We start from the raw sequence: 25,262 nt of genomic DNA, 5'->3' as shown, positions 1-25,262 counted from the left end.
GAGCAGCACAAGAAGAAGGATGTGGTGTAGGGTGAAGCTGAGTGAGGAGATAATAGCTGGTAGGATGAGAAGCATCCTCAAAAAGAACAAATGCAGACCAAAAGCAAAACAAAGAACCTCATCTCCAGGCTGTGTGTAGGGTGCCCTGAAAAATAAATTGAGTCACCACCAAGAGAGTCCTCATAGCTTTGAGACAGTACAAACTTGAAACCCAAGAGATTCAAGACACAAGAATCTTAACCCCAAAGTCACATTACCATGCTTTTTCCTGAAGACTCAATGGGCTGTGTTTGAAAAAGTGATAACCTACTTTTTCAAGAGCAAAAGTCAGATCCTTATCAAAACACTAGTAGTAAAAAGTTTCTATTTCAGAAACTACCAATTACTTAACTGAAGAAAGAAATGTTTTCTAAAGTCTTCTGTAGAAAGATCAATGTTTAAAGACATTCAAAGTCTTCTGAAGTTAGACCACTTTTATTTTGGATATATTCTCTTTGAGCATATTTGTGTTTTAAACACAAACTAACACATTTAATAAGTAGGCAAGACAGATGCTACTAATCCTGAGAAGTAGGATATCAAGAGCAACCATTTTCTTTTCCATCGCATCTTTTATTCGTGACGTCTTTGAAGTTACCCAAAGTTCTTGAATCAGGATTTTCTGTCCTGTGGCTGCATGAATGGACTGCTTCCTAGAATGAAGTTGGGAAGGCTTGTGATTGAGAAATGGTGTAGAGATGGCCACTCACTTACACTGAACATTTCACATTGTTTTATTCATCAACAGACATAGTCGTACTCTTAATTTTCTGATTAACTATGTTTTTTTTAAGTTCAGATTAATATGGGAGCACAGTTAATTAAGTTACATGGTTCGCATAAGTAAGGTTAAAGTCTGAGTTGCAAATGTGTCCTTCAAACAGGGGTGCAATGCACATGTTGAGTGAGAATTTACCAGACTTCTTCCTTGAATCCCATCGAGTTTTTCTCTCATAGGAGCATGTATTAATCTAATGGTGCCACTTTAGGACTAAGTCCATGTGATGTTTGTTGTTGATTCTTGTGACTCTTCACTGAGGAGACTGGCTTCCAATTACATCCATGTGTTGCAAAAGATACAAAATATCCACCTTTTGTTAGTGTAGAATAGCATTCCATGATACATATAAATATTCCAGAATTTATGACTCCATGTGTTGAAGGTCACTTGGGTTATTTCCACATCTTCATGATTGTGTATTGTGCTGCTATAAAAATTCAAAGGCTGGTATCTTAATAAAATGTGCCTTTATTATCTTGGGAAAATTTCTAGTAATGGGATTCATATAAAATAGTAGGCCCATACTTAGCTCTTTTAGGCCTCTTCATACTACTTTCCATATGGGCCATAGTAGTTGCAGTTCCATCTCGAGTGCATGAGTATTGCTTTCTTTCTGCACCCATGCCAGCATCTGCTGCTTTGAGACCTTACGATTGGGGTATTCTCACTGCGGACAGGTGTAATCTGAAATCTTAATGGTTTTGACTTCTATTTCTCTGATAATTAATGACAAAGAGCATGTATTCACAATTAGTTTTTCCATTAATCTGTTTTAGTGAGACAAGTTTCTATTCTTCTCTCTTGCTCAGTTAATAAAATTATTTAATGTTATTGATTTTCTTGACTTGCCTATATATTCTGGTTATTAGTCCTTTGGTGATGTCTAGTATCTTTTGCTGGAATGGCCATTAGAGTTAATCTCATATTACTGTTGATGTCCTGAATATCATCAAAATGTTTTCCTTTCAAAGTTTTCATTACCTTCACAGAAAGGAATGTCATAATGGACAGATGAGACAAGTAGGGAGGATGATGAAGATCAGGAGGAAGAGGGGAAGAAGAGGAAGAGGAGGAGGAGCAGGAGGAGCAGGAGGAGGAGGAGGAGGAGGTGGAGGAGGAGGAGGTGGAGGCCAAACCAAGAGTGAAAATGATGTTGCTCACTATTAACTCCCTCACAGACAGTGCTATGTGATCTGGTGCCTTGTCATCATGGAAGAGCTATGACTTTTTGGCTACAAATTCAGACCTTTTCTGTTGAATTTTTTTATCTAGCCTTTTTAATACTTCCCAAACTCAACTTGGTAAACCATTTGTTTATTTTTTTAACAAATTCATACTGAATAATTACTCTGAGATCAAAAACTTTAGCAACATCATTTTCACTCTTGGTTTGGACTCCTCCTTCTCTTTCTCCTCTTCCTCCTCCTCTTCCTCGTCCTCCTCTTCCTCCTCTTCCTCTTCATCCTACTCTTCCTCCTCCTCTTCTTCCTCCTCCTCATCTTTTTCCTCCACCTCCTCTTCGTCCTCTCCTCTTTCTCCTCCTCCTCTTCCTTCTCCTCCTCTTCCTCCTCCTCTTGTTCCTTCTCTTCTTTCTCTTCTTCCTCCTCCTAATCTACCTCCTCCAATTCCACTCCTGCTCTTCTTTCTTCCACTCTTTTCTGCTCATTTCAGCTCCTCCTCCTCCTTATGGTCATCCTCCTTGTTCTCCTCTGCATCCTCCTCTTCTTGTGGAGAATTGCCTGACTTCCATTGTGCACTTCGATGCTTATTTTCAGGCTTGTATTGGTATTTCATTTTATTTTTCAGCAGTGATAAAACAACCCCAATCCTGGATTGTTTGCAAACGTATTTTTCAGAACAATTATCATATGTATTTTTGTCTAATTTTTCTTTTGCTGCTTTAAAGTCATTGGTATCTGCCATGAGAACTACAACTTCCAGGTTCTTAGGATTTTCAATAGTATAAAATAATATTGTTTTCCAAACTTTTACCCAGTGAATGAGCAGGAAGAGGAGGAAGAAGAGAAAAAGGAGGAAGATGAGGAAGAGCAAGAGGTGGAGGAAGAGGAAAAGGAAGAGGAGGAATAGGAAGAGGGAGAGGAGGAGAAGGAAGAGGAGGAAGAAGAGGAGGAGGAGAAGGAAGAGGAGGAGAAGGAGGAGAACAAACCAAGAGTGAAAATGATATTGCTAATGTTTTTAATCTCAGATTGATTATTCAGTATGAATTACTAAAAAATTAATAAATGGTTCACCAAGTTGATTATTGGGGAGGATTAAAAAGTTTAGATAAAAGAATGCAATGAAAAAGGTCTGAATTTTTAGCCAAAAAGTCATGGCTCTTCCATCATGAAAAAGCACCAGTTCACACAGCACTGTCTGTGAGGGAGTTAAGAGCAAGCAACATCATTTTCACTCTTGGTTTGGACTCCTCCTTCTCCTTCTCCTCTTCCTCCTCCTCTTCTTCCTCCTCTTCTTTATCCTCCTCTTCTTCATCCTCCTCCTCCTCTGCCGCCTCCTCCTCCTCTTTCTCCTCCTCCTCTTCCTCCTCCTCCTTCTCTACATCTTCCTCTTCCTTCTTCTCTTCCTCCTCTTCCTCCTCCGTATCTTTTTCCGCCTCCTTCTCCTCCTTTTCCTCCTCCTACTCCTCCTCTTCCTCCTCTTCTTCCTTCTCTTCTTTCTTTTTTTCCTCCTCCTAATCTACCTCCTCCAATTCCACACCTGCTCTTCTTTCTTCCAGTCTTTCCTGCTCATTTCATCTCCTCCTCCTCCTTTTGGTCATCCTCCTTCTTCTCCTCTGCATCCTCCTCTTCTTGTGGAGGATTGCCTGACTTCCGTTGTGCACTTTGATGCTTAGTTTCAGACTTGTATTGGTATTTCATTTTTTTTAAGCAGTAATAAAACAACCCCAAACCTGGATTGTTTGCAAACATGGTTTTCAGAACAATTATAATATGTATTTTTGTCTAATTTTACTTTTGCTGCTTTAAAGTCACTGGTATCTGCAATGAGAACTACAACTTCCAGGTTCTTAGGATTTTCAATAGTATAAAATAATATTGTTGTCCAAACTATTACCCAGTGAAGGAGAAGGAAGTGGAGGAAGAAGAGAAAGAGGAGGAATATGAGGAAGAGTAAGAGGCAGAGGAAGAGGAAAAGGAAGAGGAGAAATAGGAAGAGGGAGAGGAGGAGAAGGAAGAGGAGGAAGAAGAGGAGGAGGAGAAGGAAGAGGAGGAGGAGGAAGAGGAGGGTGAAGAGGAAGAGGAGGAAGAGGAGGAAGAGGAAGAGGAGAAGGAGAAGGAGGAGTCCAAACCAAGAGTGAAAATGATGTTGCTTGCTCTTAACTCCCTCACAGACAGTGCTGTGTGAACTGGTGCTTTTTCATGATGGAAGAGCCATGACTTTTTGGCTAAAAATTCAGACCTTTTTCGTTGCATTCTTTTATCTAAACTTTTTAATCCTCCCCAATAATCAACTTGGTGAACCATTTATTAATTTTTTAGTAATTCATACTGAATAATCAATCTGAGATTAAAAACATTAGCAATATCATTCTCACTCTTGGTTTGGACTCCTCCTTCTCTCCTCTTCTTCCTCCTCTTCCTCGTCCTCCTCTTCCTCATCATCCTCTTCCTCCTCCTCATTGTGTTGAATGGCCTGACTTTGTGCACTTTCATGCTTAGTTTCAAACTTTTCCAACTTTTTATGCTCAGTCTTGATTTCTTCATGAAAATTAGATGCATTTTCTCAAGATAGGAGCTATTCAGCTTCACTTTTTGTTTGCATGTCAGGAGAAGATTTGATTCCTCCATCAAATATGAACTGTAGTTTGCAGGTTAAAGAATGCTACATTGTCAGAAATTTCTTGAAGTCCATTCCAGATAGGAACTCTTCATCTGGCCTACAAAGTTTCTGCTGGGAAATCAGCTCCCAAGTAGCTAGGGCTACAGGTGAGCCACAGCTGTTAATGTGATAGAAATAGCCTTGTAGATCAGGTGGAGCTTATACAGGACAGCTTATAGCATTTTCTATTATTTTTTTTTTTTAACATGCTGCAGCTGTGGACAAGTGCCAGACAGAATCTTGGCAGGATTCTGTGGTGGAATATCTCTGCACATTGTTACATCCATCAGCTTGTCTTTAGGAGGCTGGTCCACCTGAACTAAAAGTCATACAGGAGGCTCTGAAGCTCATTTAGAATTCAAGGGCATCAAGGCCAGAGTCCAGAGACATTATAAGCGAGTCAATGCTTCAATTCAATTGGACCATTTTCTTTGATTCATCACACTGTGGGCCAGCAGCACAGTCGCTTTTTTTCTTCAAGCTCTCACATGAGGAAGCATTGCTCTCTGGAAAGCTAGATGTATCTGTCAAAAAATCAAACAGGATTAACACTCGTACTTAGCACGAATAAACCCATATTTCCTTAGAAATTAACTATAATGCTTAGTTTTATTGTCTTTTCAGGTAATGTATTTCAATTCCTACTGCCAATAAAGAAACTATTACAATATTACCACAGGTGTTAAAATGGGAAATGCCTGTTGAGGTGTACTAGATTTATCTTAGGTCCTGATGAATGGTCTTTCTCTATGCTAAATTTTCCCAAACAATGAAAATGTCATTAGACTAAGTGGTAATAACAAAATAAAAGTAAAAAAAAAATTCCATGTACCTAGTTCTGCATAAGAATGTACCTTCTAACATGGGTTGCTGGATGTTAAACATAGCTTACTCTTGGGAAATCCATTGACTAAGTCTATCAGTTTCTTTTGCTCAAGTTTCTGTAATATCCATTACCTCATTTCATATTTACAGTAATCGTAAAGAAACTTTCATCCACATTTTTTAGATTAAGATATTGATGCTCAGTGGCATAGAACAATTGGCCAAAGATAACATAACTAGCAGCTAGTGATATAGGAATTCGTAACCTGGAGGTTTCTTTTGTCTTTGATTTTAACATCTGCCTATCTGCCAATAATGCAAATTATTGTCAAATGATCTCATAGCACAGTAAAACTCTGAGAAGTGTCTCAAGAATCAGGGAGCGGAAAAAAGAAAAATAAGAACATCAGTCTTGCCTCTACTACTTCTGAGATTTCTATTCCAGTTTCAACACTATATACTACATATATTAGAATTCCTTAGCTGGGCATTGTGGTGGGCATCTGTAGTCAAAGCTACTTGGAAGGCTGAGACAAGAGAATCACCTAAGCCCAGGAGTGGGAGATTGCTGTGAGCTGTGATGTCACAGAACTCTACTGAGGGTGATAAATTGAGAGACTATCTCAAAAACAAAAATTTCTTTTAAAGTTTAATTTTTCAAAAAAAGAGTTCAAACCATCCTACTGTAGCATGCTGCCTCTGATAACTTATGAAAGCTAGGAACTTATCACACACCTTATTTAACCCTACCATCCTGTTAAATACCCTGACCTGTTAGCAGGCCTTCTAAGAAATGATGGGAAACCCAGGGCTCTGTTGAGCCACATACCAGGCTTGCTTTCCTTCAGCTTGCATGGCTTTGAAGAAAACAACTGTGCCAGCATCTTCAGAGACATGAGTCAATTTTTCACCAAAAGCAACCCAATTATTGACAGTACCTGAGGGTTTTTCTTGAGTATTTTATATTCTGGATGACTCTCCAAACAGGGCAGTGACGTGTCCTCCAAAGATCTTGCGGCAGTTTTTTATCACAAATTCCACAAGCTGATTAACGTATAAAAAGAAGCATTTATTTTCATATAACATGGTGATAAATTGCATTTTATATAGTAAACTGAAATTTAAGAAAGTATATTCTATTTAACTTCCATAAGACATTGTCTTTAAGACTAAATACCTTCCATTTCCTTTACAAATGGTGATTCAGTTCTCCAGCAAGTATAATACAAAAACTTCATTACCTTTTCTGCAGAGGCCATTTCTTCTCTGCTCGCAGAAGGATGACAAATAATACTTGGAGCCATACACACCCCTAAGTGTAAAGCATCCATTTCATTTGCCGCGGAGAGTTCAGCGATATTACTTAAGACCAGGAACACGTACCGTAAGAGCACAACGTTTGCTCTTGGTAGCTGGTCTAATAGCCTAAATACAGAAAAATGCACTCGGTAAGCAAGGCAATTTATTTCAATCTTGTAAAGGCAGGCAACACTAACTTTGCATGAGGTACAAGGCAAATAGGAACCCAGCTCAGATACCCAAGTTTCAGTTAATGTGGAACCCAATGAAGTGAGAACTGCAGGGAGACAATGAGACACACTGGAGATTTGGGGGGGGGCATATTTCTACACTGTCTTCACAACACAATGAAAACTTAGTAGAATTCAGATAAGTGTCATTTAAAAACGAATACCCTTCATGAAATACTTTCCTGAAACTAGCTCAATATGTTGAAGCTTAGGTAAATCTTGCAACATTTAGATTACTCTCAACCACAACCCACCAAAACCTTTCTGATGAAATTAAACAGTAATTAATTTTAAATTGCTCCTTTATTTTTAACTGGCAACACAGAAATGCTGTCTCTAGGTGAAGAACCAAATCCCAGCTGTAAAGACCACCCGGTCCATTCTGAGAGTTCATTGTCTGCTCCACCATCTTCTGTGGTTGATTTTGTTCCAAATATTGACTCATTCCCTTTTTTTTTTTTTTTTTGTGGTTTTTGGCTGGGGCTGGGTTCGAACCCGCCACCTGCAGCATATGGGACCGGCGCCCTACTCCTTGAGCCACAGGTGCCATCCACTTTTTTTTTTTTTTTTGAGAAAGAGCCTCACTATTTCACCCTGGGTAGAGTGTTGCAGTATCAGTTGTCAGTTGTCACAGCAACCTCAAACTCTTGGGCTCAAGCTACTCTCTTTGTCCAGTCCCTTAGCTGGGACTACAGCCACCTGCCACAATGCCCAGCCATTTTTTTTTTTTGGCAGGTGTTTCGCCATTGTTTAGCTGGCCCAAGCCGTGTTCAAAACTGGATCTTTCAGTGCGTGTGTCCAGCGCCATAACCACTGTGAAACAGGATGCCGAGCCAAATCTTACCTCCTTTCTATCACTTTTTACATATGTGTCACGTTTTCATTACTTTCTTTTCTACTATTCTCATTTGGTAATTGCTAAGAGATTCTTTTTTTCTTTTCTTTTTCTCTCTCTTTTTATCTCTTAACAATTTTTTTTATTAAATCATAACTGGGTACATTAATGCATTTATGGGTACAATGTGCTGATTTTGTGTACAATTTGGAATGCTTACATTAAACTAGTTAACATAACCGTCACCTCACTTTCTTAATGATAGTGTTAAGACATTTATACTCTACTCTTAATTGATTGACATGTACCCTTGCAATATACACCCTAGGTGAAGTTCCACCAATTACCCACCCTCCACACGTCCTCTTCCCTTCCTTCTCCTCACTCTCCTCTTCCCTCTTTCATTCTGGGCTACAGTTGTGTTTACCTGATTATTTACCAAAATAATGTATTACTCCTACTCAGAAAACATGGACAAGCTGATATTCACGATTGTTGCTTTTTTAATAAAAGAATCTGCAACCTGAGGAAAACAAGCTGGTCTGACTCCTATTGTACAAATCACAGAAAAGACTTTCTTCAGCATAATAGTCTGAAAAGAAGTATAATTCCTCTGAGGAGGAATTATGCAGGACTTTCAAATGGACCAAAAGATTACTGGGTGTATTGTATATAAAATAAGGCATCTAGTAAACGCTTTGGGGATACTATGGGATCCTTAAGCCTTTTCACAACCAGGACTGTTTACATCTCTGTCAGTTGAAGATAACTGTTAGCAGTGTACATAAAACATGGCAAAAGAATTGAAAACTCTGTCTGGTAGAGAGTCAACAGATTTCTCTGAACCCTTGCTCTGGTAGAAAGGGGGATATTTGCATCATTTTGTAAATTTATTTCAGTATTTCTGGCTCCATTTGGTTCAAATACGTAAGGTTTCATAATGTGCAATCTATAAAAATGGCTACACTATCTTACTGATTTCCTTATTAATTATTAATTTAACTAAAAGCATTGTTATGTATTTATTTCATATTTTCATGAGAGACATAGTATTTTATTTTATCTCTTTATTTGTGTATGTATGTATTTATTTATTTATTTTGAGACAGAGTCTCACTATGTCTCCCTTAGTAGAGTGCTGTGGCATCACAGCTCACAGCAACTGCACAGCCTTGATCTTAAGCAATTCTCTTGCCTCAGGCTCCCAAGAAGCTGCTCAGGCACTCAACACAATGCTGGGCTATTTTTGTTGTTGTTGTTGTTATTGTTGTTTGGGACAGGCCAGGTTTGAACTTGCCAGTCCTGGTGTATGAGGCCATCATTCTGGCCTCTGAGCTACAGGGTCTGAGCCAACATAGCCTTTTAAAAAATATTTATCTTTTAATGGTACATAGGATAAATACATATATGAATGATATGTGTATTATAAATATAGATAAATGATATTGTGAACAATGACCAAACAAATATGTAGAATTTGATGCTATCTAAATGGCTTACACCAAAACCTAATGGAAGTGGAGTTATGATTATGCCACATGGCTTAGTTTCTGGTATCTTCAATATCTGTACTATGTTCCAACAATCCCCAAAAGTATGCATATAATTCATATTTAAAAGATGTTCAAGGAAAAATATCTATACTAAACAATAACATGCACGTAAATGATAATGAGTGTCCTGAATTTTCACAGAACGCACACTCTTTAGTCAGAGTAAATAAACATTTCTTTTCTATTCTCTTATCATGTTGGATATATCCAAGAAAGGACTATCGAATTGGTCCCAAAATTTCCCTTGGCACGAGAAGAAACAATTTACTTTTTGTGATCATACTGACACTATACATCTCCCTTTTTTATTGACATGACTCAAGAAGCTGAGCTGAGTGATTCTCTGCTTTGTTCCCACAATATTCTCTAAATATCTCTTTTATAGGACAGATTATACTGCACTGACAGTAATTTCTTGGTTTATCTATCTTTCCCAAACTGAATTTCTTGAGAAGAGGAAATAAGTCATTTTCTCTCTATGACTTCAGTTCAAGAATTAATAGAGATGTTTAATTACTTTGATATTTAGCAAAATTAAGATCATAAATTGTAGCCTGTGTTATGCTGCATTAATTCACTTCCAAAAACCACAGTTGACTCCCCTTTCTGACTCTTCCATGCAAGTTTCAATTTGCAAGTCTTATTGGGGTTTCTGGCAGGGTTCCATTTGATTGTGTCTGTAGAGATTTTACATTTCTTCATTTTTGTGTCTCTCAAAAATTTCATAGTGACCCACATAACAGTTAGTGAATTAATGAATAATAGCTCTTTTTATTCATTAAAAACAGAAGAGGCACAATGTTCAAGCATTTCATGCTTATTGGATTAGTGAGAAAACAATGACAGTGACAAGCTAATAGAAGCCAACTTCTAACCTGCTGCCCATGAATATAACTTTGAGTTTTAGTAGACAAATTATAAAATGTAAGGTATAAAATTAATTTTTGAGACATAAATGTTAAAATAATTACCTTTTAATTTTTTCAATTTTCTGTCTGTCGCTGCTTATCTCCATTACGGACAGCCACTCGTGATAGAGCCTTTTGGCAAAAATGCTTTCCGGAATGTTTTTTAGAAAATCCTTACACAGAGGAAAAACAAATGTGTTAAGGCATTATTCTCATATCAAGTATATGCCAGAGAAGCCAGAAAGAATATAACTTGTTTCAAAGTTTAGTGAAGTCCTCCCTTCCACGAACTACACAGAATTCTGTGCCAATTCACCACTGACTTTTCAACAAAGAAATGAATGCTTTGATTTTTTTTTTCCAAATAAACCCGTAGGAATAACTAAAGTCAGAATAACTGTGGGAAAGCTAAAGGACTCTCTATTTGGGTGGAACCTCCTCTGTGTACACATTTTAGCAGACTTGTACGACATCCTATGTTCTGGTGTTAAGGTGGTCTTCATGCCATCAGTATATGATATGGGAATGTTAAAAGAGCAAGTTTGACTCCACTTTATTGTTTACTCTTTTTCTGTTATGTTCCATTAGCTTCAAAACCGGTTCCTCTCTGTGTCCCTCCATTGTTTAACTATGAATGCACTCCTCTAAAATTGTTAGTGTTTTAAGTTACTAACTACACTGGTGATTATATCCTTGGTGATTATCCCTTTTTCTGATCATGTTGTTTCTGACCCTCACCTGCGAGTTCCCCTCCCTACATTACCTTAGGAGATTGTAGATTGTATTTTTTTGTGAAAATGAATTACTAAGTGCTCTTGTGATCATAGCCTAATAAACTGACTAACACACCTCACTCTCTGTTGCTTTCACTTCTGGAATTATGCATGCTTGACCCCTGGAAAAGTTTTGCCTAATAAAATTCAGAGCCTCACTCAATTCAGGGTTGCACTCAGAAACTTCATTTTAAGACACTGGAGCAGTTGCCAGCCGGCTCTTCAATAAAAGTTCTCCTCTTTAATTTGACTTGTCTGGTGGTGTGGTCTTTGAGGGGACTCCTGGACATAACATTATAGAGATTCCAGGGAGGTTCTCCAGACACTGACACTGCCGATACTCAGGCGGCCTCCATGGTGAGCTTTCATTAGAAGCCCCCTGGAAACTTTCCAGGGACCCTATAGTACCCAGTGCCCTCAGGAGAAAAGCTGACAATCACTCATAAATTCTGCCAAAGTCCACCTCCGGAGGGAAGAAATTTAAACACCTATATCTGCCTAGTGTCTGCAAACATGAGTGTAACAACTTGTTGTGTACATTTCTTGTTGTGCTTATTTGTTCTTGTAGACCACTGTGATAATATATAACTGTTTTTGTATTTGTTTTTTGTGAGTTGTGTAGGGCCTTTAGGAACCTCTGAGGGAAAGCCAAAGGGGATGGAGCTGTGGACAGGAACCCCAGGTTGCTGGGCTATTGGCCTGTCAGAGACTGTCAGAAGCGTGTGTCAGTAGAGCATCCCACCCCTGAAAATGCTAGAAGAAAAACCAACGGTGAGTTTTAGCCCAGCCAGAGACAGCAAGACATTTCTGCTGCTGAGACATCGTTGCTGTGGCCTCAGTCCACGGGGAAATTGGGGTTCAGAGGGCAGGTGAAAAGGGACTTTGATTTCTATCCTCAAGAATGATGCCTGAGGTTGGTCCTGTAAACCTGTGAGACAGTAACCTCATACTCCCGGGCTTTGGGCCTGTCAGAAGCAGTAACCCTGGGTTACTGAGCTATTGGCCCATTGGGGGCTCCCACAGAACACTGGGATGCTGATGGGGACCCCTAACCACAGTTACACAAAATTACATATTTTAGTTCATTCCTGTTCCATTTATGTCTTATGCATTTAGTTAATATATTTTAGTTTGTACTTTTGCTTTTTTACAACATAGTGTTTTCATCACCAAAACCAGACTCACCCCAAGCTGTCTTTTCAAACATTTGAAGGATATTTTTCCACAGACAGAGTTCTCCAAGGAACACCTTAGGACCCTTTGTGAACTTGAGTGATGAGTTTTTAATGTGGGATGCCCCCCTATTCATTCACAGGTGCTTTTGAGCCTTTTCTCTAACAAGTTTAGAAAACAGCCTCAGAGAATCTAGTCAAGATGACTGGTGGAGATGGATGAGACCACCTTGGGAGGGAGAGTTCAGATGCACCTGGTGGTTTCTACTAATCCTCCAGGTCCCCTTGATGAGTCTTCAGGGAGTCAAACACAGGGAGGGACTGGCATGTAGGAACAGGCACCTACACAGGCAGACGTCCAAGACAAGGTAAGATCCATCTGGGGTTCCCACAATTTGGGTGGAAGTGGGGGGTCTGATCAACCTCTGAGTCTGTTGAGTCATGTACGAGTGTGTGTATTGGTTCTGAGCGTATAGAAATGTGAGAGTAAGTGTGGACTAATAGACATAGTTCATGTCAGGCCCTTGTCTGTCTTGTTGTTTTATGTCATTTGTTCAGGGTTCATGGGAAAATTGGTCTCGGCCTGAAACAAACAGTCTTGGAGACATTTGTGAGTGGATTGCAGATCTTTTCATTCAAGGGATCCTTCAAGACTTTGCTCCTTCTGAGATCTCCTTCTTTACCTACTTGCTCTTATGTGTCCTACAACGCTCACCACTTGGTGTGCCTTAGACCTGGCAATCACTGGTCTCTTCATCCGTATTATTGCTATTTGGCTTGGTAGTGCTGCCCCTCCAGAGTAGTCCTCCAAATGGTGTGTGGCTCTGACTACTTGTTTTATCTCTTTGTGGCGACCTTGTTCATACTTCTGTCCCCACCCAGTGTATTTTTCCCAGCTAGTTCTAATTCTTCTGCATCTCCCTAGCTCGTTGATACCTCATCCTCACCAGACTTTGGGTCCCTCTTTTTTCCATCATCTGGGGAAGACTCTTCCATCATAGCAGTAGCTCTTGACATGAGGCCCTCTCTTTTTCCTAGTCTAGGGAGGTCTCTATTGCAGGAAGTGATGACACTTTTGAACTACATAAAGACCCTGGAGACTTGTCTGTTCCACTCTCCCACTATCAGAGTTATTACTCAGAGTGTCTTTCCTTCCAGGATTCTCACTCTTAGCATTTGCCCCATTGTGGTACTCTTGGTTCCCATCAGTCAAGAGAAAGGAATTGTGTAGTTTTTATAATATTATTATCCCCTGTTGCCTCCAAAATTTCCATCCTGTTGACTTGTTAGTACATGTATTTTGTCATCCTATCATATTTCCTGTAAGCCTTCATTCTTATGCAGGCAACAGGGTTGTTGCCGGAATGGCAATGATGACTGGTTAGAAATTCAGACGTATTAAAAGGAGTTCTGATTCCTTTCACTGCCTATAAAGACTAGCCCACTCCTTTTAATTGACACCTGCTATTAAAGGTGCCATGAAAGGACAAGAGAAGGCCACTCAACGTCAAGTGAGAATCTAAGGTATTTCATAAAACATCAATGTCCTCATGTCACTCTAGTATTATACTTTTATTCTTGTCAGAGAAGTAATAAGAAAAAAAATAGATCGATTCCAAGGCATTGCCTGTTCTATCGTATCTTCCACTAGACATGTGCCTGGATGATTGTGATTCAGGCTTATTGTCACAAAACCTAACCATTTGGGGGTTAGGCTATTGAGTTTTCTAATTCCAAACTAATTTGAACTATTACACCCATTTTAAAAGTCAGATAGAGAAGAGGAAAATTTGTGATTTCAAAATAGGGCAATTCTTTTAAAAACCTCCATAGAGAACATACTCATGATTGCTCTTGAAGAACAACATTAAATCTTACAACTATCCTTGAATGAAAATAACTTGGAACCATCTTAACTAACTCTGCCACAGTTGGAATAACAACTTAGGAGAGGTTCTGAATTGCAGTCATGAATCTCCAGCACATGACTAAACATCTCTTGTCTTTCAAAGCAGAACCTAGGCCTCAGAAGAATTTCACAATTCATTTGAGCTGAGATTTCACAGGACTAAAGAGAAATGTCTCCTGAAAAGTCAGGTGTATCCAAGTTAGCAAATCTCAAGCAATTTTTGTCCAATAACACTGGGAAGACTTTTACTTCTATTTCAGTAAAACCAGAAGACTATGTTAATTAGTCGCATGTAAGCACTCCAATTTCTACAGATAATCAAGACATTGAATCCCATCATGACAAAATTGTATTCATGATTTGTGTACAAATGACTTAATGAAAAAAAAGAACATGAGTGAAAAATTAAAAGAATACTTGAGTACCATTTCAAAACAGACTTAAAAATAAGAAAACAGAAATTTACAAAGTTGTGGTGAAAAATATGTCCCTTTTCACAACCACTTAGAGAAAATGGGTGTAAAACGCAGTTGTACAATAAAACTTCAATTACCCAAAATCCATTTAACCAGATTCTTCAATCATTATGATTCTTTTTTTTTTGCCCCTTTAAAAATAAATAATATTCTTGTCATTCGAATCACAATTTAGCACTTAAAATACCATTGTTCTTTGCAATAGCCTCAGCAATTTAGTACATTTTAAGAAGTGTATTTTTATGAAAAACAGCATGCTGAGAAGATAGTTTGAGACAGCCTGATTTTCTTAAAAAAAGAGATGGAAGAAAACCTAATTTCATGAAGAATATTTATTATGCCAATGTACATGCACAATATACATATCCTTGGCATATGTAATTTGCTTAAAGGACCATGTATGTCCGTATTATATTCCAGGATGGAAGAATAAGTACAAACCCTTTGCAAAACTGAATACATGACAATAAATCAAGTTCTCCATTTTTTTGAGTGATATTTATTTGAAAATGTCTAAATCAGGATTTGTTGAAGAAGAGACATGGCCCATGTATGAAGAATTGTGATTGATCGTAAAGTCATGAAGTAAGATTGTCTAACAAGAGGGCCACTCTGCTGAACTAGAGGTAGGCAAGATTCATTTTCATCATGTTTCCCTGAGATTCAGGCTGAGGGCTGGTCTCTACCACTGGTTCTGGTTGATTCCAATCCTTTGGGAGATGAAGGCCTAAGAAAGTCTTGTAGAAGCTATTGCCAGGGACAGAAGCTGTGCTAAAAGCTGATTTTAGCTCTAGGTTTTCAAAACATAAATACATGATCGACTTTTAATCTTCTAAAACAAACAAACTTTCAATGCCAAATCCGATATCCAGGTAAACTGAGTTTCATTTATGATGGAGAAAATAAATACTTTAATGACATTCACATGTTGAAGAAATTTTCCATAACCAAAGCAACTCTTCTGGATATTCCCAGAACTATCCTCCATAATGATAAGCCCAATCCTGTACCACAAAAGTAAACTCATTCAGAAACTTTTGATCAAACTCCAACTTCCACAGTGGTGAAAGGATTAAAAATGTCTACTGGACTTTTGAAAAACTCAACACCCAAAATTTTATCAGACTTATCAATATTCTCCATTAATGTGAATGGCTTAAACTGTCCTCTAAAGAAGCAAAGGTTGGCTGATTGGATACAAAAACTTGGGCCAGATATTTGCTGCATACAAGAATCACATCTTACCTTAAAAGATAAATAGAGACTCAGGGTGAAATGATAGTCATCCATATTTCAGGCAAATGGTAATCAGAAAAAAGCAGGTGTTGCAATTCTATTAGCAGATACAATAGGCTTTAAACCAACAAATGTAAGGAAGGATAAGAATGGTCACTTCATATTTGTTAAGGGTAATACTCAATATGATGAGATTTCAATTATTAATATTTAAGCACCCAAGCAGAATGCGCCTCAACTTATAAGTGAAACACTAACAGACATGAGCAACTTGATTTCCTCCAGCTCCATAATGTCGGAGATTTCAACACTCTTTTGACATTGTTGGATAGATCCTCCAATAAGAAGCTGAGGAAAGAAATTTTAAAATTAAACCTAACCAACATTTGGATTTAGCAGACATCTACAGAATATTTCATCACAACAAAACTGAATACACATACTTCTCATCAGCCCACGGGACATACTCCAAAATCGATCACATCTTAGGTCACAAGTTTAACCTCAGTAAATTTAAAGGAATAGAAATTATTCTTTGCATCTTCTCAGACCACCATGGAATAAAAGTTGAATTCAGTAACAGCAGGAATCTGCATATTTATACAAAAACATGGAAGTTAAATAACCTTATGCTGAATGATAGCTGGGTCATAGATGAGATTAAGAAGGATAAGCTGAAATTTTTAAAACAAACGACAATGAAGACACAAATTATCAGAACCTCTGGAATGCTGCAAAGGCAGTCCTAAGAGGGAAATTTATAGCACTGCAAGCTTTCCCCAAGAGAACGAAAAGAGAGGAAGTTAACAACTTAATGAGACATCTCAAGTAACTGGAAAAGGAAGAACATTCCAACCCAAGACCCAGTAGAAGAAAAGAAATAACCAAAATTAGAGCAGAATTAAATGAAATTGAAAAAAAAAAGAATTACACAACAGATCAATAAATCAAAAAGTTGTTTTTTTGAAAATGTCAATAAAACAGATAAACCTTTGACTAACCTAACCAGGAAGAAAAGAGTAAAATCTCTAATTTCATTAATCAGAAATGACTAAGAGGAAATAACCATAGACTCCTCAGAAATTCAAAAAAACCTTAATGAATATTACAAGAAACTTTATTCTCAGAAATATGAAAATCTGAAGCAAATTGAAAAATACTTGGAAGCACCTCACCTTGCACAATTTAGCCAGAATGAAGTGGAAATATTGAACAGCCCTATATCAAGTTCTGAAATAGCATCAACCATACAACATCTCCCTAAAATGAAAAGCCCGGGACCAGATGGCTTCACATCAAAATTCTACCAAACCTTTAAAGAGGAAGTAGTATCGATATTACTCATCCTGTTCCAAAATATAGAAAAAGAATGAAGACTACCCAACACGTTCTATGAAGCAAACATCACCCTGATCCCCAAGCCAGAAGAAGACCCAACAAGAAAAGAAAATTATAGACCAATATCACTAATAAATATAGATGCAAAAATATTCAACAAGATCCTAACAAACAGAATCCAGCAACACATCTAACAAATTATACATCATGATCAATTTGCTTTTCTCCCAGGGTCTCAAGGATGGTTCAATATACGTAAAACTATAAGTATAATTCAGCACATTAAACAAATTAAAAAACAAAGAACATATAATTCTCTCAATTGATGCAGAAAAGCTTTAGATAATATCCAGCATTCCTTCATGATCAGAACACTTAAGAAAATTAGAAAGGGGAAAGGGAGGGGAGGGAGGGGGGAGGGAGGGTGAAGGAGGGACATTAATGGGATTACACCTGCGGTGAATCTTACAGGGGTATATGTAAATCCTAGTAAATGTGGAATGTAAAGGTCCATTTTCTTAGCAAAATAACTAAGAAAATGCTACAAAAGCTATGTTAACTAATGTGATGAAAATGTGTCAAACGATCTATGAACCAAGTGTATGGTGCCCCATGATCACACTAATGTACACAGCTATGGTTTAATAAAAATAAATAAATAAATAAATAAATAAAAGAAAATTAATATAGCAGGGACATTTCTTAAACTGATAGAGGCCATCTACAGCATACACACAGCCAATATCGTATTGAATGGAGTTAAATTGAAATCATTTCCACTCAGATCAGGAACCAGACAAGGCTACCCATTGTCTCCATTGCTCTTTAACATTGTAATGGAAGTTTAACCATTTCAATTAAGGAAGAAAAGGCAATAAAGTGTATCCATATAGGGTCAGAAGAGATCAAACGTTCTCTCTTTGCAGATGATATGATTGTCTATATGGAAAACACCATAATTCTACTACAAAACTCTTAGAAATAATCAAGGAATACAGGACTGTCTCAGATTACAAAATTAACATTCATAAATCAGTAGCCTTTATATATACCAACAATAGTCAAGATGAAAAAACAGTTAAGTACTCTATTCCATTCACAGTAGTGCCAAAGAAGATGAAATATTTGGGAGTTTATCTAACAAAGGACGTGAAAGATCTCTATAAAGAGAACTATGAAACTCTAAGAAAATAAATAGCCGAAAATGTTAACAAATGGAAAAACATACCAGGCTCCTGGCTGGGAAGAATCAACATTGTTAAAATGTCCATACTACCCAAAGCAATATACAATTTTAATGCAATCCCTATTAAAGCTACATTATCATACTTTAAAGACCTTGAACAAAATAATACTTAATTTTATATGGAATCAGAAAAAAACCTCGAATAGCCAAGACGTTAATCAGAAATAAAAACAAAGCATGAGGACTCATGCTACCGGACCTCAGACTATACTATAAATCGATAGTGATCAAAACAGCATGGAACTGGCACAAAAACAGAGAGGTAAATGTATGGAACAGAATAGAGAACCAAGAGATGAACCCAGCTACTTAGCATTATTTGATCTTTGAAAATCCAATTAAAAACACTTAGTGGGGAAAAGATTCCCTGTTTAACAAATGGTGCTGGGCGAACTAGCTGGCAATCTGTAGAAGACTGAAAGTGGACCCACACCGTTCACCATTAACTAAGACAGACTCTCACTGGATTAAAGATTAAAACTTAACATGAAACTATAAAAATACTAGAAGAGAGTGCAGGGAAAACTTTTGAAGAAATCTGTCTGGGTGAGTATTTTATGAGGAGGACACCCCGGGCATTTGAAAAAGATACAGAAATACACTACTGGGACCTGATCAAACTAAAAAGCTTCTGCACAGCCAAGAACACAGTAAGTAAAGCAAGCAGACAGCCCTCAGAATAGGAGAAGATATTTGCTTGTTATGTTTTCTACAAAGGTTTAATAACCAGAATCCACAGAGAACTCAAACGTATTAGCAAGAAAAGAACAAGTGATCCCATCACAGGCCTGGCAATGGACTTGAAGAGAAACTTCTCTGAAGAAGACAGGGACATGGCCTACAGACATATGAAAAAATGCTTATCATCCTTAATCATCAGAAAAATGCAAATCAAAACTACTTTGACATATCATCTAACTCCAGTAAGATTATCCCATATCACAAAATCCCAAGACCAGAGATGTGGGCATGGATGTGGAGAAAGGGAACACTTCTGCATTCCTGGTGGGAGTGCAAATTAATACATTCCTTTTGGAAAGATGTTTGGAGAACACTTAGAGATCTAAAAATAGATCTGCCATTCAATCCTATAATTCCTCTACCAGGCATATACCCAGAAGACCAAAAATCACATCATAACAAAGATATCTATACCAGAATGTTTATTGCAGCCCAATTCATAATTGCTAAGTCATGGAAAAAGCCCAAGTGCCCATCGATCCACGAATGGATTACAAAATTGTGGTATATGTACACCATGGAATATTATGCAGCCTTAAAGAAAGATGGAGACTTTACCTTTTTCATGTTTACATGGATGGAGCTGGAACATATTCTTCTTAATAAAGTATCTCAAGAATGGAAGAAAAAGTATCCAATGTACTTAGCCCTACTATGAAACTAATTTATGGCTTTCATATGAAAGCTATAACCCAGTTATAGACTAAGAATATAGGGAAGGGGAAGAGAGAGGAATGGGAAGGGGAGGATTTGTGGAGGGAGGGTGATTGGTGGGATTACACCTATTACAAGGGTACATCTGAAACTTAGTAAATGTAGAATATAAATGTCTTAACACAATAACTAAGAAAATGACAGGAAGACTATGTTAACCAGTGTCATCAAAACATGTCAAATGGTCTATAAAACCAGTGTATGTTGTCCCATGATCACATTAATGTACACAGCTATGATTTAACAATAAAAAATAAAAATAAATTAAAAATAAACCAAAAAATAAATATATGGCACTTCCAAGATTGTGGGGCAGAATGATTAAGTCCCAACTCTAATTATGAGGTTATAAAGTTTTCACTAATCATGATTGAAGCAAAAGAACCATATAGAATACGAAATGTCATAAAGGTAAAAGAAAACCCAAATGTTCAAAACATTCTGACTCAGCATTCAAGGGAAAAAGAAACGGGAGAAAGTATGAAGAAGATATTTGCATGATAACTATGTACATGAAAGAAATTGTCAGTGGTGTCAGCAATATTTGGCTTATGTTGGTAGAAGAATATTTCCGTATTATGGCACAATTCTGTATCTATTTTCAAAAGTTTCACCCAAGGGCGGCGCCTGTGGCTCAGTGAGCAGGGCGCCGGCCCCATATACCGAGGGTGGTGGGTTCAATCCCAGCCCTGGCCAAACCGCAACAAAAAAATAGCCGGACGTTGTGGCGGGCGCCTGTAGTCCCAGCTGCTGGGGAGGCTGAGGCAAGAGAATCGGGTAAGCCCAAGAGTTAGAGGTTGCTGTGAGCCGTGTGATGCCACGGCACTCTACCTCAGGGCGGTACAGTGAGACTCTGTCTCTACAAAAAAAAAAAGTTTCACCCAAGATTAATTTTGAAATCTTTACCTTCACCAGGAAGAGAGTGCGATAGTGGAGACATCATCATAAGCAAGGTGTTGGTTTTTGCAACATCTGTGAGTGGGTTTGGATTATTTTAGATTTGAATAAGATTGTGTTTTGTAAATGGTGTAGGAGTAGCAGAAGTAAAGATGGGTTATTGTGAGATGAAAATTTAAAAAGCATATTTGATATGTCATATCATTGGTGGTGGCTTTTAAGGTCTAAGGTTCCTTTATGATAAATTTTTTTTCATACATATTTGATTTTCATTCTGCTATAGGTCTTTACAGACAAGAATAATTTTCATAAGGTAACAAAGAAAAGAAATATGCTGCTTCAGAGCTACACGGGGGGTGACAAACAGAGGATTTTTCCTACCTTTAGCACACATGCTAAGACATAGGGATTTTCACACCCAAGATCAATTTCAACTCCTGCATCCAGTTTTTCAATAATGTCTTTGCAGGAGTCACTGTCACCAGGGACCCAGAAGATGCCAGCCGTCAGGGGTCCCTTGGCGTTGAGGAAAAAAAGAACATCCTATGGGGAAGCAAAGAAAAAAAAAGGCACTTCATCTCCATGAACAAGGGGACAGGTACATGCCCTCTTTGGCCCTCAGAGTCTGAGATGTGCTAAGATAAAGGCACTGTAGGACTAGATCCAGACAGATGGCTAGAAGGATTAAACTCAATTTCCTTTGAGAGCAGAATGGTAGTTACCAGGGTAAGAGTGGTAGTGAGGTTAGGGGGATTTTTGGTACAAAGGTACAACATTTTAATTAGATGGGAACATTAAATTCAGGGGAGCTACTGTCTAGCAAGGAGACCTCAGTTAACAAGAATGTGTTGTATCCTTAAAAATTGCTGACAGTATTTTAAAGGTGTTCTAGTTTTCTTTCCGTCTTCTACTTGTACTGGAGGAAGAGAATGGCTTTGGAGAAAAGCAATCCATGAGATTCAAAACATAATTATTCTATGTTATGTACTATGGAACCTAGGGTAAAGTTTGGAGGTTCCAGAACATTTCTTATGTAGGGAGGATGATCTGATAATAACTGCCCCTTAAATGTCTTGTGAGAGCCAACGCCTAGTGGCTTGACTAGTGCCCAGCACTCATAGCTGTGCAATGTGGCATGCCATGCCATTCGTGTAGCACAGTGCTCACGGGTCACTCCGTTGTGTTTAGCAGTGATCCACTTCATGTATCCATTGCAGAGAATATAAACTCAGGGGCTTTCATTTCACCCATTTTGTGTTCAAAGTATAATTTCGAGAGACCGTACTTTTATGGTTAGACACTTGAAATACAAATAAAAATGTCTTCAGTCTTAAGAATAAGATTCAGTAGTCACTGCTCCTAATGTGATAATAGAAGACTTTCACAACCATGAGAGTTCATGAAAGGATTTCTGAGGGATAATGAAACATCTCTGTCTACAGAGTCAACTCATTAACACAAGCCACTTTATGTGACTCTTTCTTGTGGTCAGTTGACTAGATTATCTTTTCATATTATGTCTTCCTCATGAATTTCCAGTATTTAAATCATATTTTCTTTCTTTCTTTCTTTCTTTCTTTCTTTCTTTCTTTCTTTCTTTCTTTCTTTCTTTCTTTCTTTCTTTCTTTCTTTCTTTCTTTCTTTTTTGTAGAGACAGAGCCTCACTGTACTGCCCTTGGGTAGAGTGCCTTGAAATCACACGGCACACAGCAACCTCTAACTCTTGGACTTACGCAATTCTCTTGCCTCAGCCTCCCAAGCAGCTGGGACTACAACGACCACAATGCCCGGCAATTTTTTTTTGCTGTTGTTGCAGTTTGGCTGGGGCTGGGTTTGAACCTGCCACCCTTGAAATTAGGGGCAGGCGCCCAACTCACTGAGCCGCCCTAGATTTTCTTTTTGAACACAGAGTCTCCCTTTCTCACCCTCAGTAGAGTATTACAGCTTCATAGTTCTTAGCAACATCAAACTCGTAGGCTGAGGGAATCCTCTTGCCTCAGTTTTTCAATTTTTAGTAAACACAAGCTCTAAGTCTTCCTGAGGCTGGTCTCAAACTCCTTAATCCATCAATCCACCTGCCGAACCCTCCCAGAGTGTTAGGATTACCATTGTAAGCCACGAGGTGTGGCCTCCTACAACATTTACAACAGCTTTTTTTCCATTTATTGGCTAGGGTCAGGTTTGAACCCGCCACTTCGGTATAAGGGCCGGCGCTCTACTCACTGAGCCACAGGCACTGTCCTACATCAGATTTTTATACTCAAAATTATTATTAATACAGATCCTTAGACAAAACTAAGAGTTTTTACACTTTATCCATTTGGGGAAAGATTTCTCTCCCAGAACTCTCACTTGCCAAATCCCCTTCCATTATTTTACTATGAAAATGAGACTTACGTAGAGAGGTAAAGGAATATCGCCATAGTCGCAAATGTTCGGCAGGGCAACTCCGAAGAACTTCCCTAGGGCAGGAGAAGAAGATGGTGGTGACACAGGTGAGTTCTCCAGTTTAGTGCCAGAATGACAGCAGCAGGCCCAGTTGATGATACATGTTCTTGTAGATATCATGTGATCCAAATCTAACAATGGAATTGGATATCATTAGCAAAACTAGTTCATCTCACTTTCCCTTAGTACCACAGTTTCCATTTGGAAGTATGTTTGCTACAAAGGCTCAAAGACAGAAAAACTTCCCTAGATCTTTTGTCATTGACTAGTCAAACTCTCAGGTTACATTACAATAGTGTATAAATGAAAGAAGGCTCATAGAAAACATAATCAAATATTTGGGTTTCCCCTTTATTTCAGAAACATCATCATTCTGTTTACTTGAGTTTTGGTGGTAAATTGTCAAAGGTGAAAGAAAAGTTTTCCTTCCGGCTGAAAAAACTTAAAACAAAAAGTGTTGCATATAAACACACATATTTTCCCATTTAAATGAGGACTAAGCATGTGAAAAGGTTTGAATTTGATCATAAATAAATAATGGGAAAAAGAAAGTGAGAAGAGAAGTTGGGAAGGACAAGATGAAGGGAACAAAGAATTGAAGGAAGAGAAAGACAAAATGAATGGGAAGAGAATAAAGAATAAGAGGAAGAGGAAGGGAAGGAGGAGATAAGTTATTTCTGCTAAGATGTTCCACAGAAAGAGTGTTTTGTTACCTGATGTCCCACTCTACTATTAAGAACACAGACAGGAAGTTAACGTCCTACAATTTTTTTTACTTCCTTTGATACTACAAATACTTTCATGTTTCTTTTCAGTTACCAACATTAAAAAGTATGTTTCAGGAAGCAAGAATGGATGCAAACTTGAGACTTGCCCTTATAAATGAAGTTTTTTATTTCACAGAAAAGGAGACTAATCATGGTGGGAATAAAAGCAAGCACAGGAACAAATAAATTTTCGTAAGGGAAGAACCCACTACCAAAGGCATTCAGAGGGACGTGTATCACCACTACCCAGTAGCACACAGAAGCACAATCTTGAAGGCATTTGCATGTGATTTGTATTTGGAATGGACAAGATTTTGACTGATAGAGAATCTACCATAGTGTCTTGCATAGATGAAATACTCAAGAAGTTACTATTGAACAAAACTAGAAAAGGAAGTGAAATTCTATTAGAAATATAAAGCATAAACCAAATAGTCAGAAAGAAGAAAAGTCAACTGGAAGATATAATTTTGGGATGCCATAATGTAAAAGTGTTTTTGGTATCATCTGTGCCAAATTTTATTTTCTCTGAAACCTAGAAGATATGCACAAGATTTGATACATAAAAAGCTAGCTCTCTTGAGGTGACACTTCCTGGAAAAGTGGTTAAGCCCTGCTACTTCCCCACAACACATAGAAACAGGTAACAAGTGTACGCTCTGGAAAACAAACACAAATCAACTCACTGGAAGGCCGTAAAGTGACCCAGACAACGTAGAACTAGAGGTGTAAGTTTGACACCTAGACAGGGGAATGTGATATCACTGGACGTGTATTACATTTCTAGAGGTTTTAGTCTGAAGGCAGGCCTCAGGGTAGTGAGAGTGAATAAAATGCAGAGAGAGACCTCTTCTCTTGCAGGCTTGAAGATCTAGTGAAGCAAAACAGAGGTACCCACAGCAGCTGCAAAGGGAGGGGGGACCCCAGAAAGAGAACACCTGATACTGAAAAAGACAAACATTGTGAGTACATCCTGCCCAAAGCTCTGGATGACCCTTGAAGCTTGCATTTGTAGAGCAGATTCAAACTAGCCTGCAATTATGGTTCTTGGAACGAAACTGTGAGGAGCCATATGACGAGGCTGTCCCCAGTCATGGGTGGGCCCTATTTCGCCAGTAAGAACGAAAGAAAATCAGTCATGAAACTCTGGCTGTGTGACATTCTTCTTTATGACACCAAACAAAGCTACCCAGAGAAGATCTTTAGCTACCACCATTCTCTGATAATGAAACAGT

The 25,262-nt window shown here is 38.2% G+C and overlaps 1 protein-coding gene across 1 annotated transcript in view; it reads right to left on the bottom strand.

Annotated features, from left to right (window-relative positions):
- Positions 1–474: 474 nt before the first annotated feature.
- Positions 475–25,262, bottom strand: part of LOC128574149 (rho GTPase-activating protein 20-like) — a 55,617-nt gene continuing 30,829 nt past the window's right edge. The window contains exons 11-16 of the mRNA XM_053574825.1: positions 23,210–23,391; positions 21,194–21,355; positions 10,374–10,483; positions 6,727–6,910; positions 6,424–6,529; positions 475–5,184 (exon numbers count right to left, since the gene is read on the bottom strand). Of these exons, the coding sequence (XP_053430800.1) occupies positions 6,446–6,529; positions 6,727–6,910; positions 10,374–10,483; positions 21,194–21,355; positions 23,210–23,391 (722 nt within the window). The 3' untranslated portion in view covers positions 475–5,184; positions 6,424–6,445. The remainder of the gene's footprint in view (positions 5,185–6,423; positions 6,530–6,726; positions 6,911–10,373; positions 10,484–21,193; positions 21,356–23,209; positions 23,392–25,262) is intronic.

Source organism: Nycticebus coucang, chromosome 21, assembly GCF_027406575.1.
Source record: "Nycticebus coucang isolate mNycCou1 chromosome 21, mNycCou1.pri, whole genome shotgun sequence".
NCBI lineage: Eukaryota > Metazoa > Chordata > Mammalia > Primates > Lorisidae > Nycticebus > Nycticebus coucang.
This window is presented reverse-complemented; position numbering and strand designations above follow the sequence as displayed.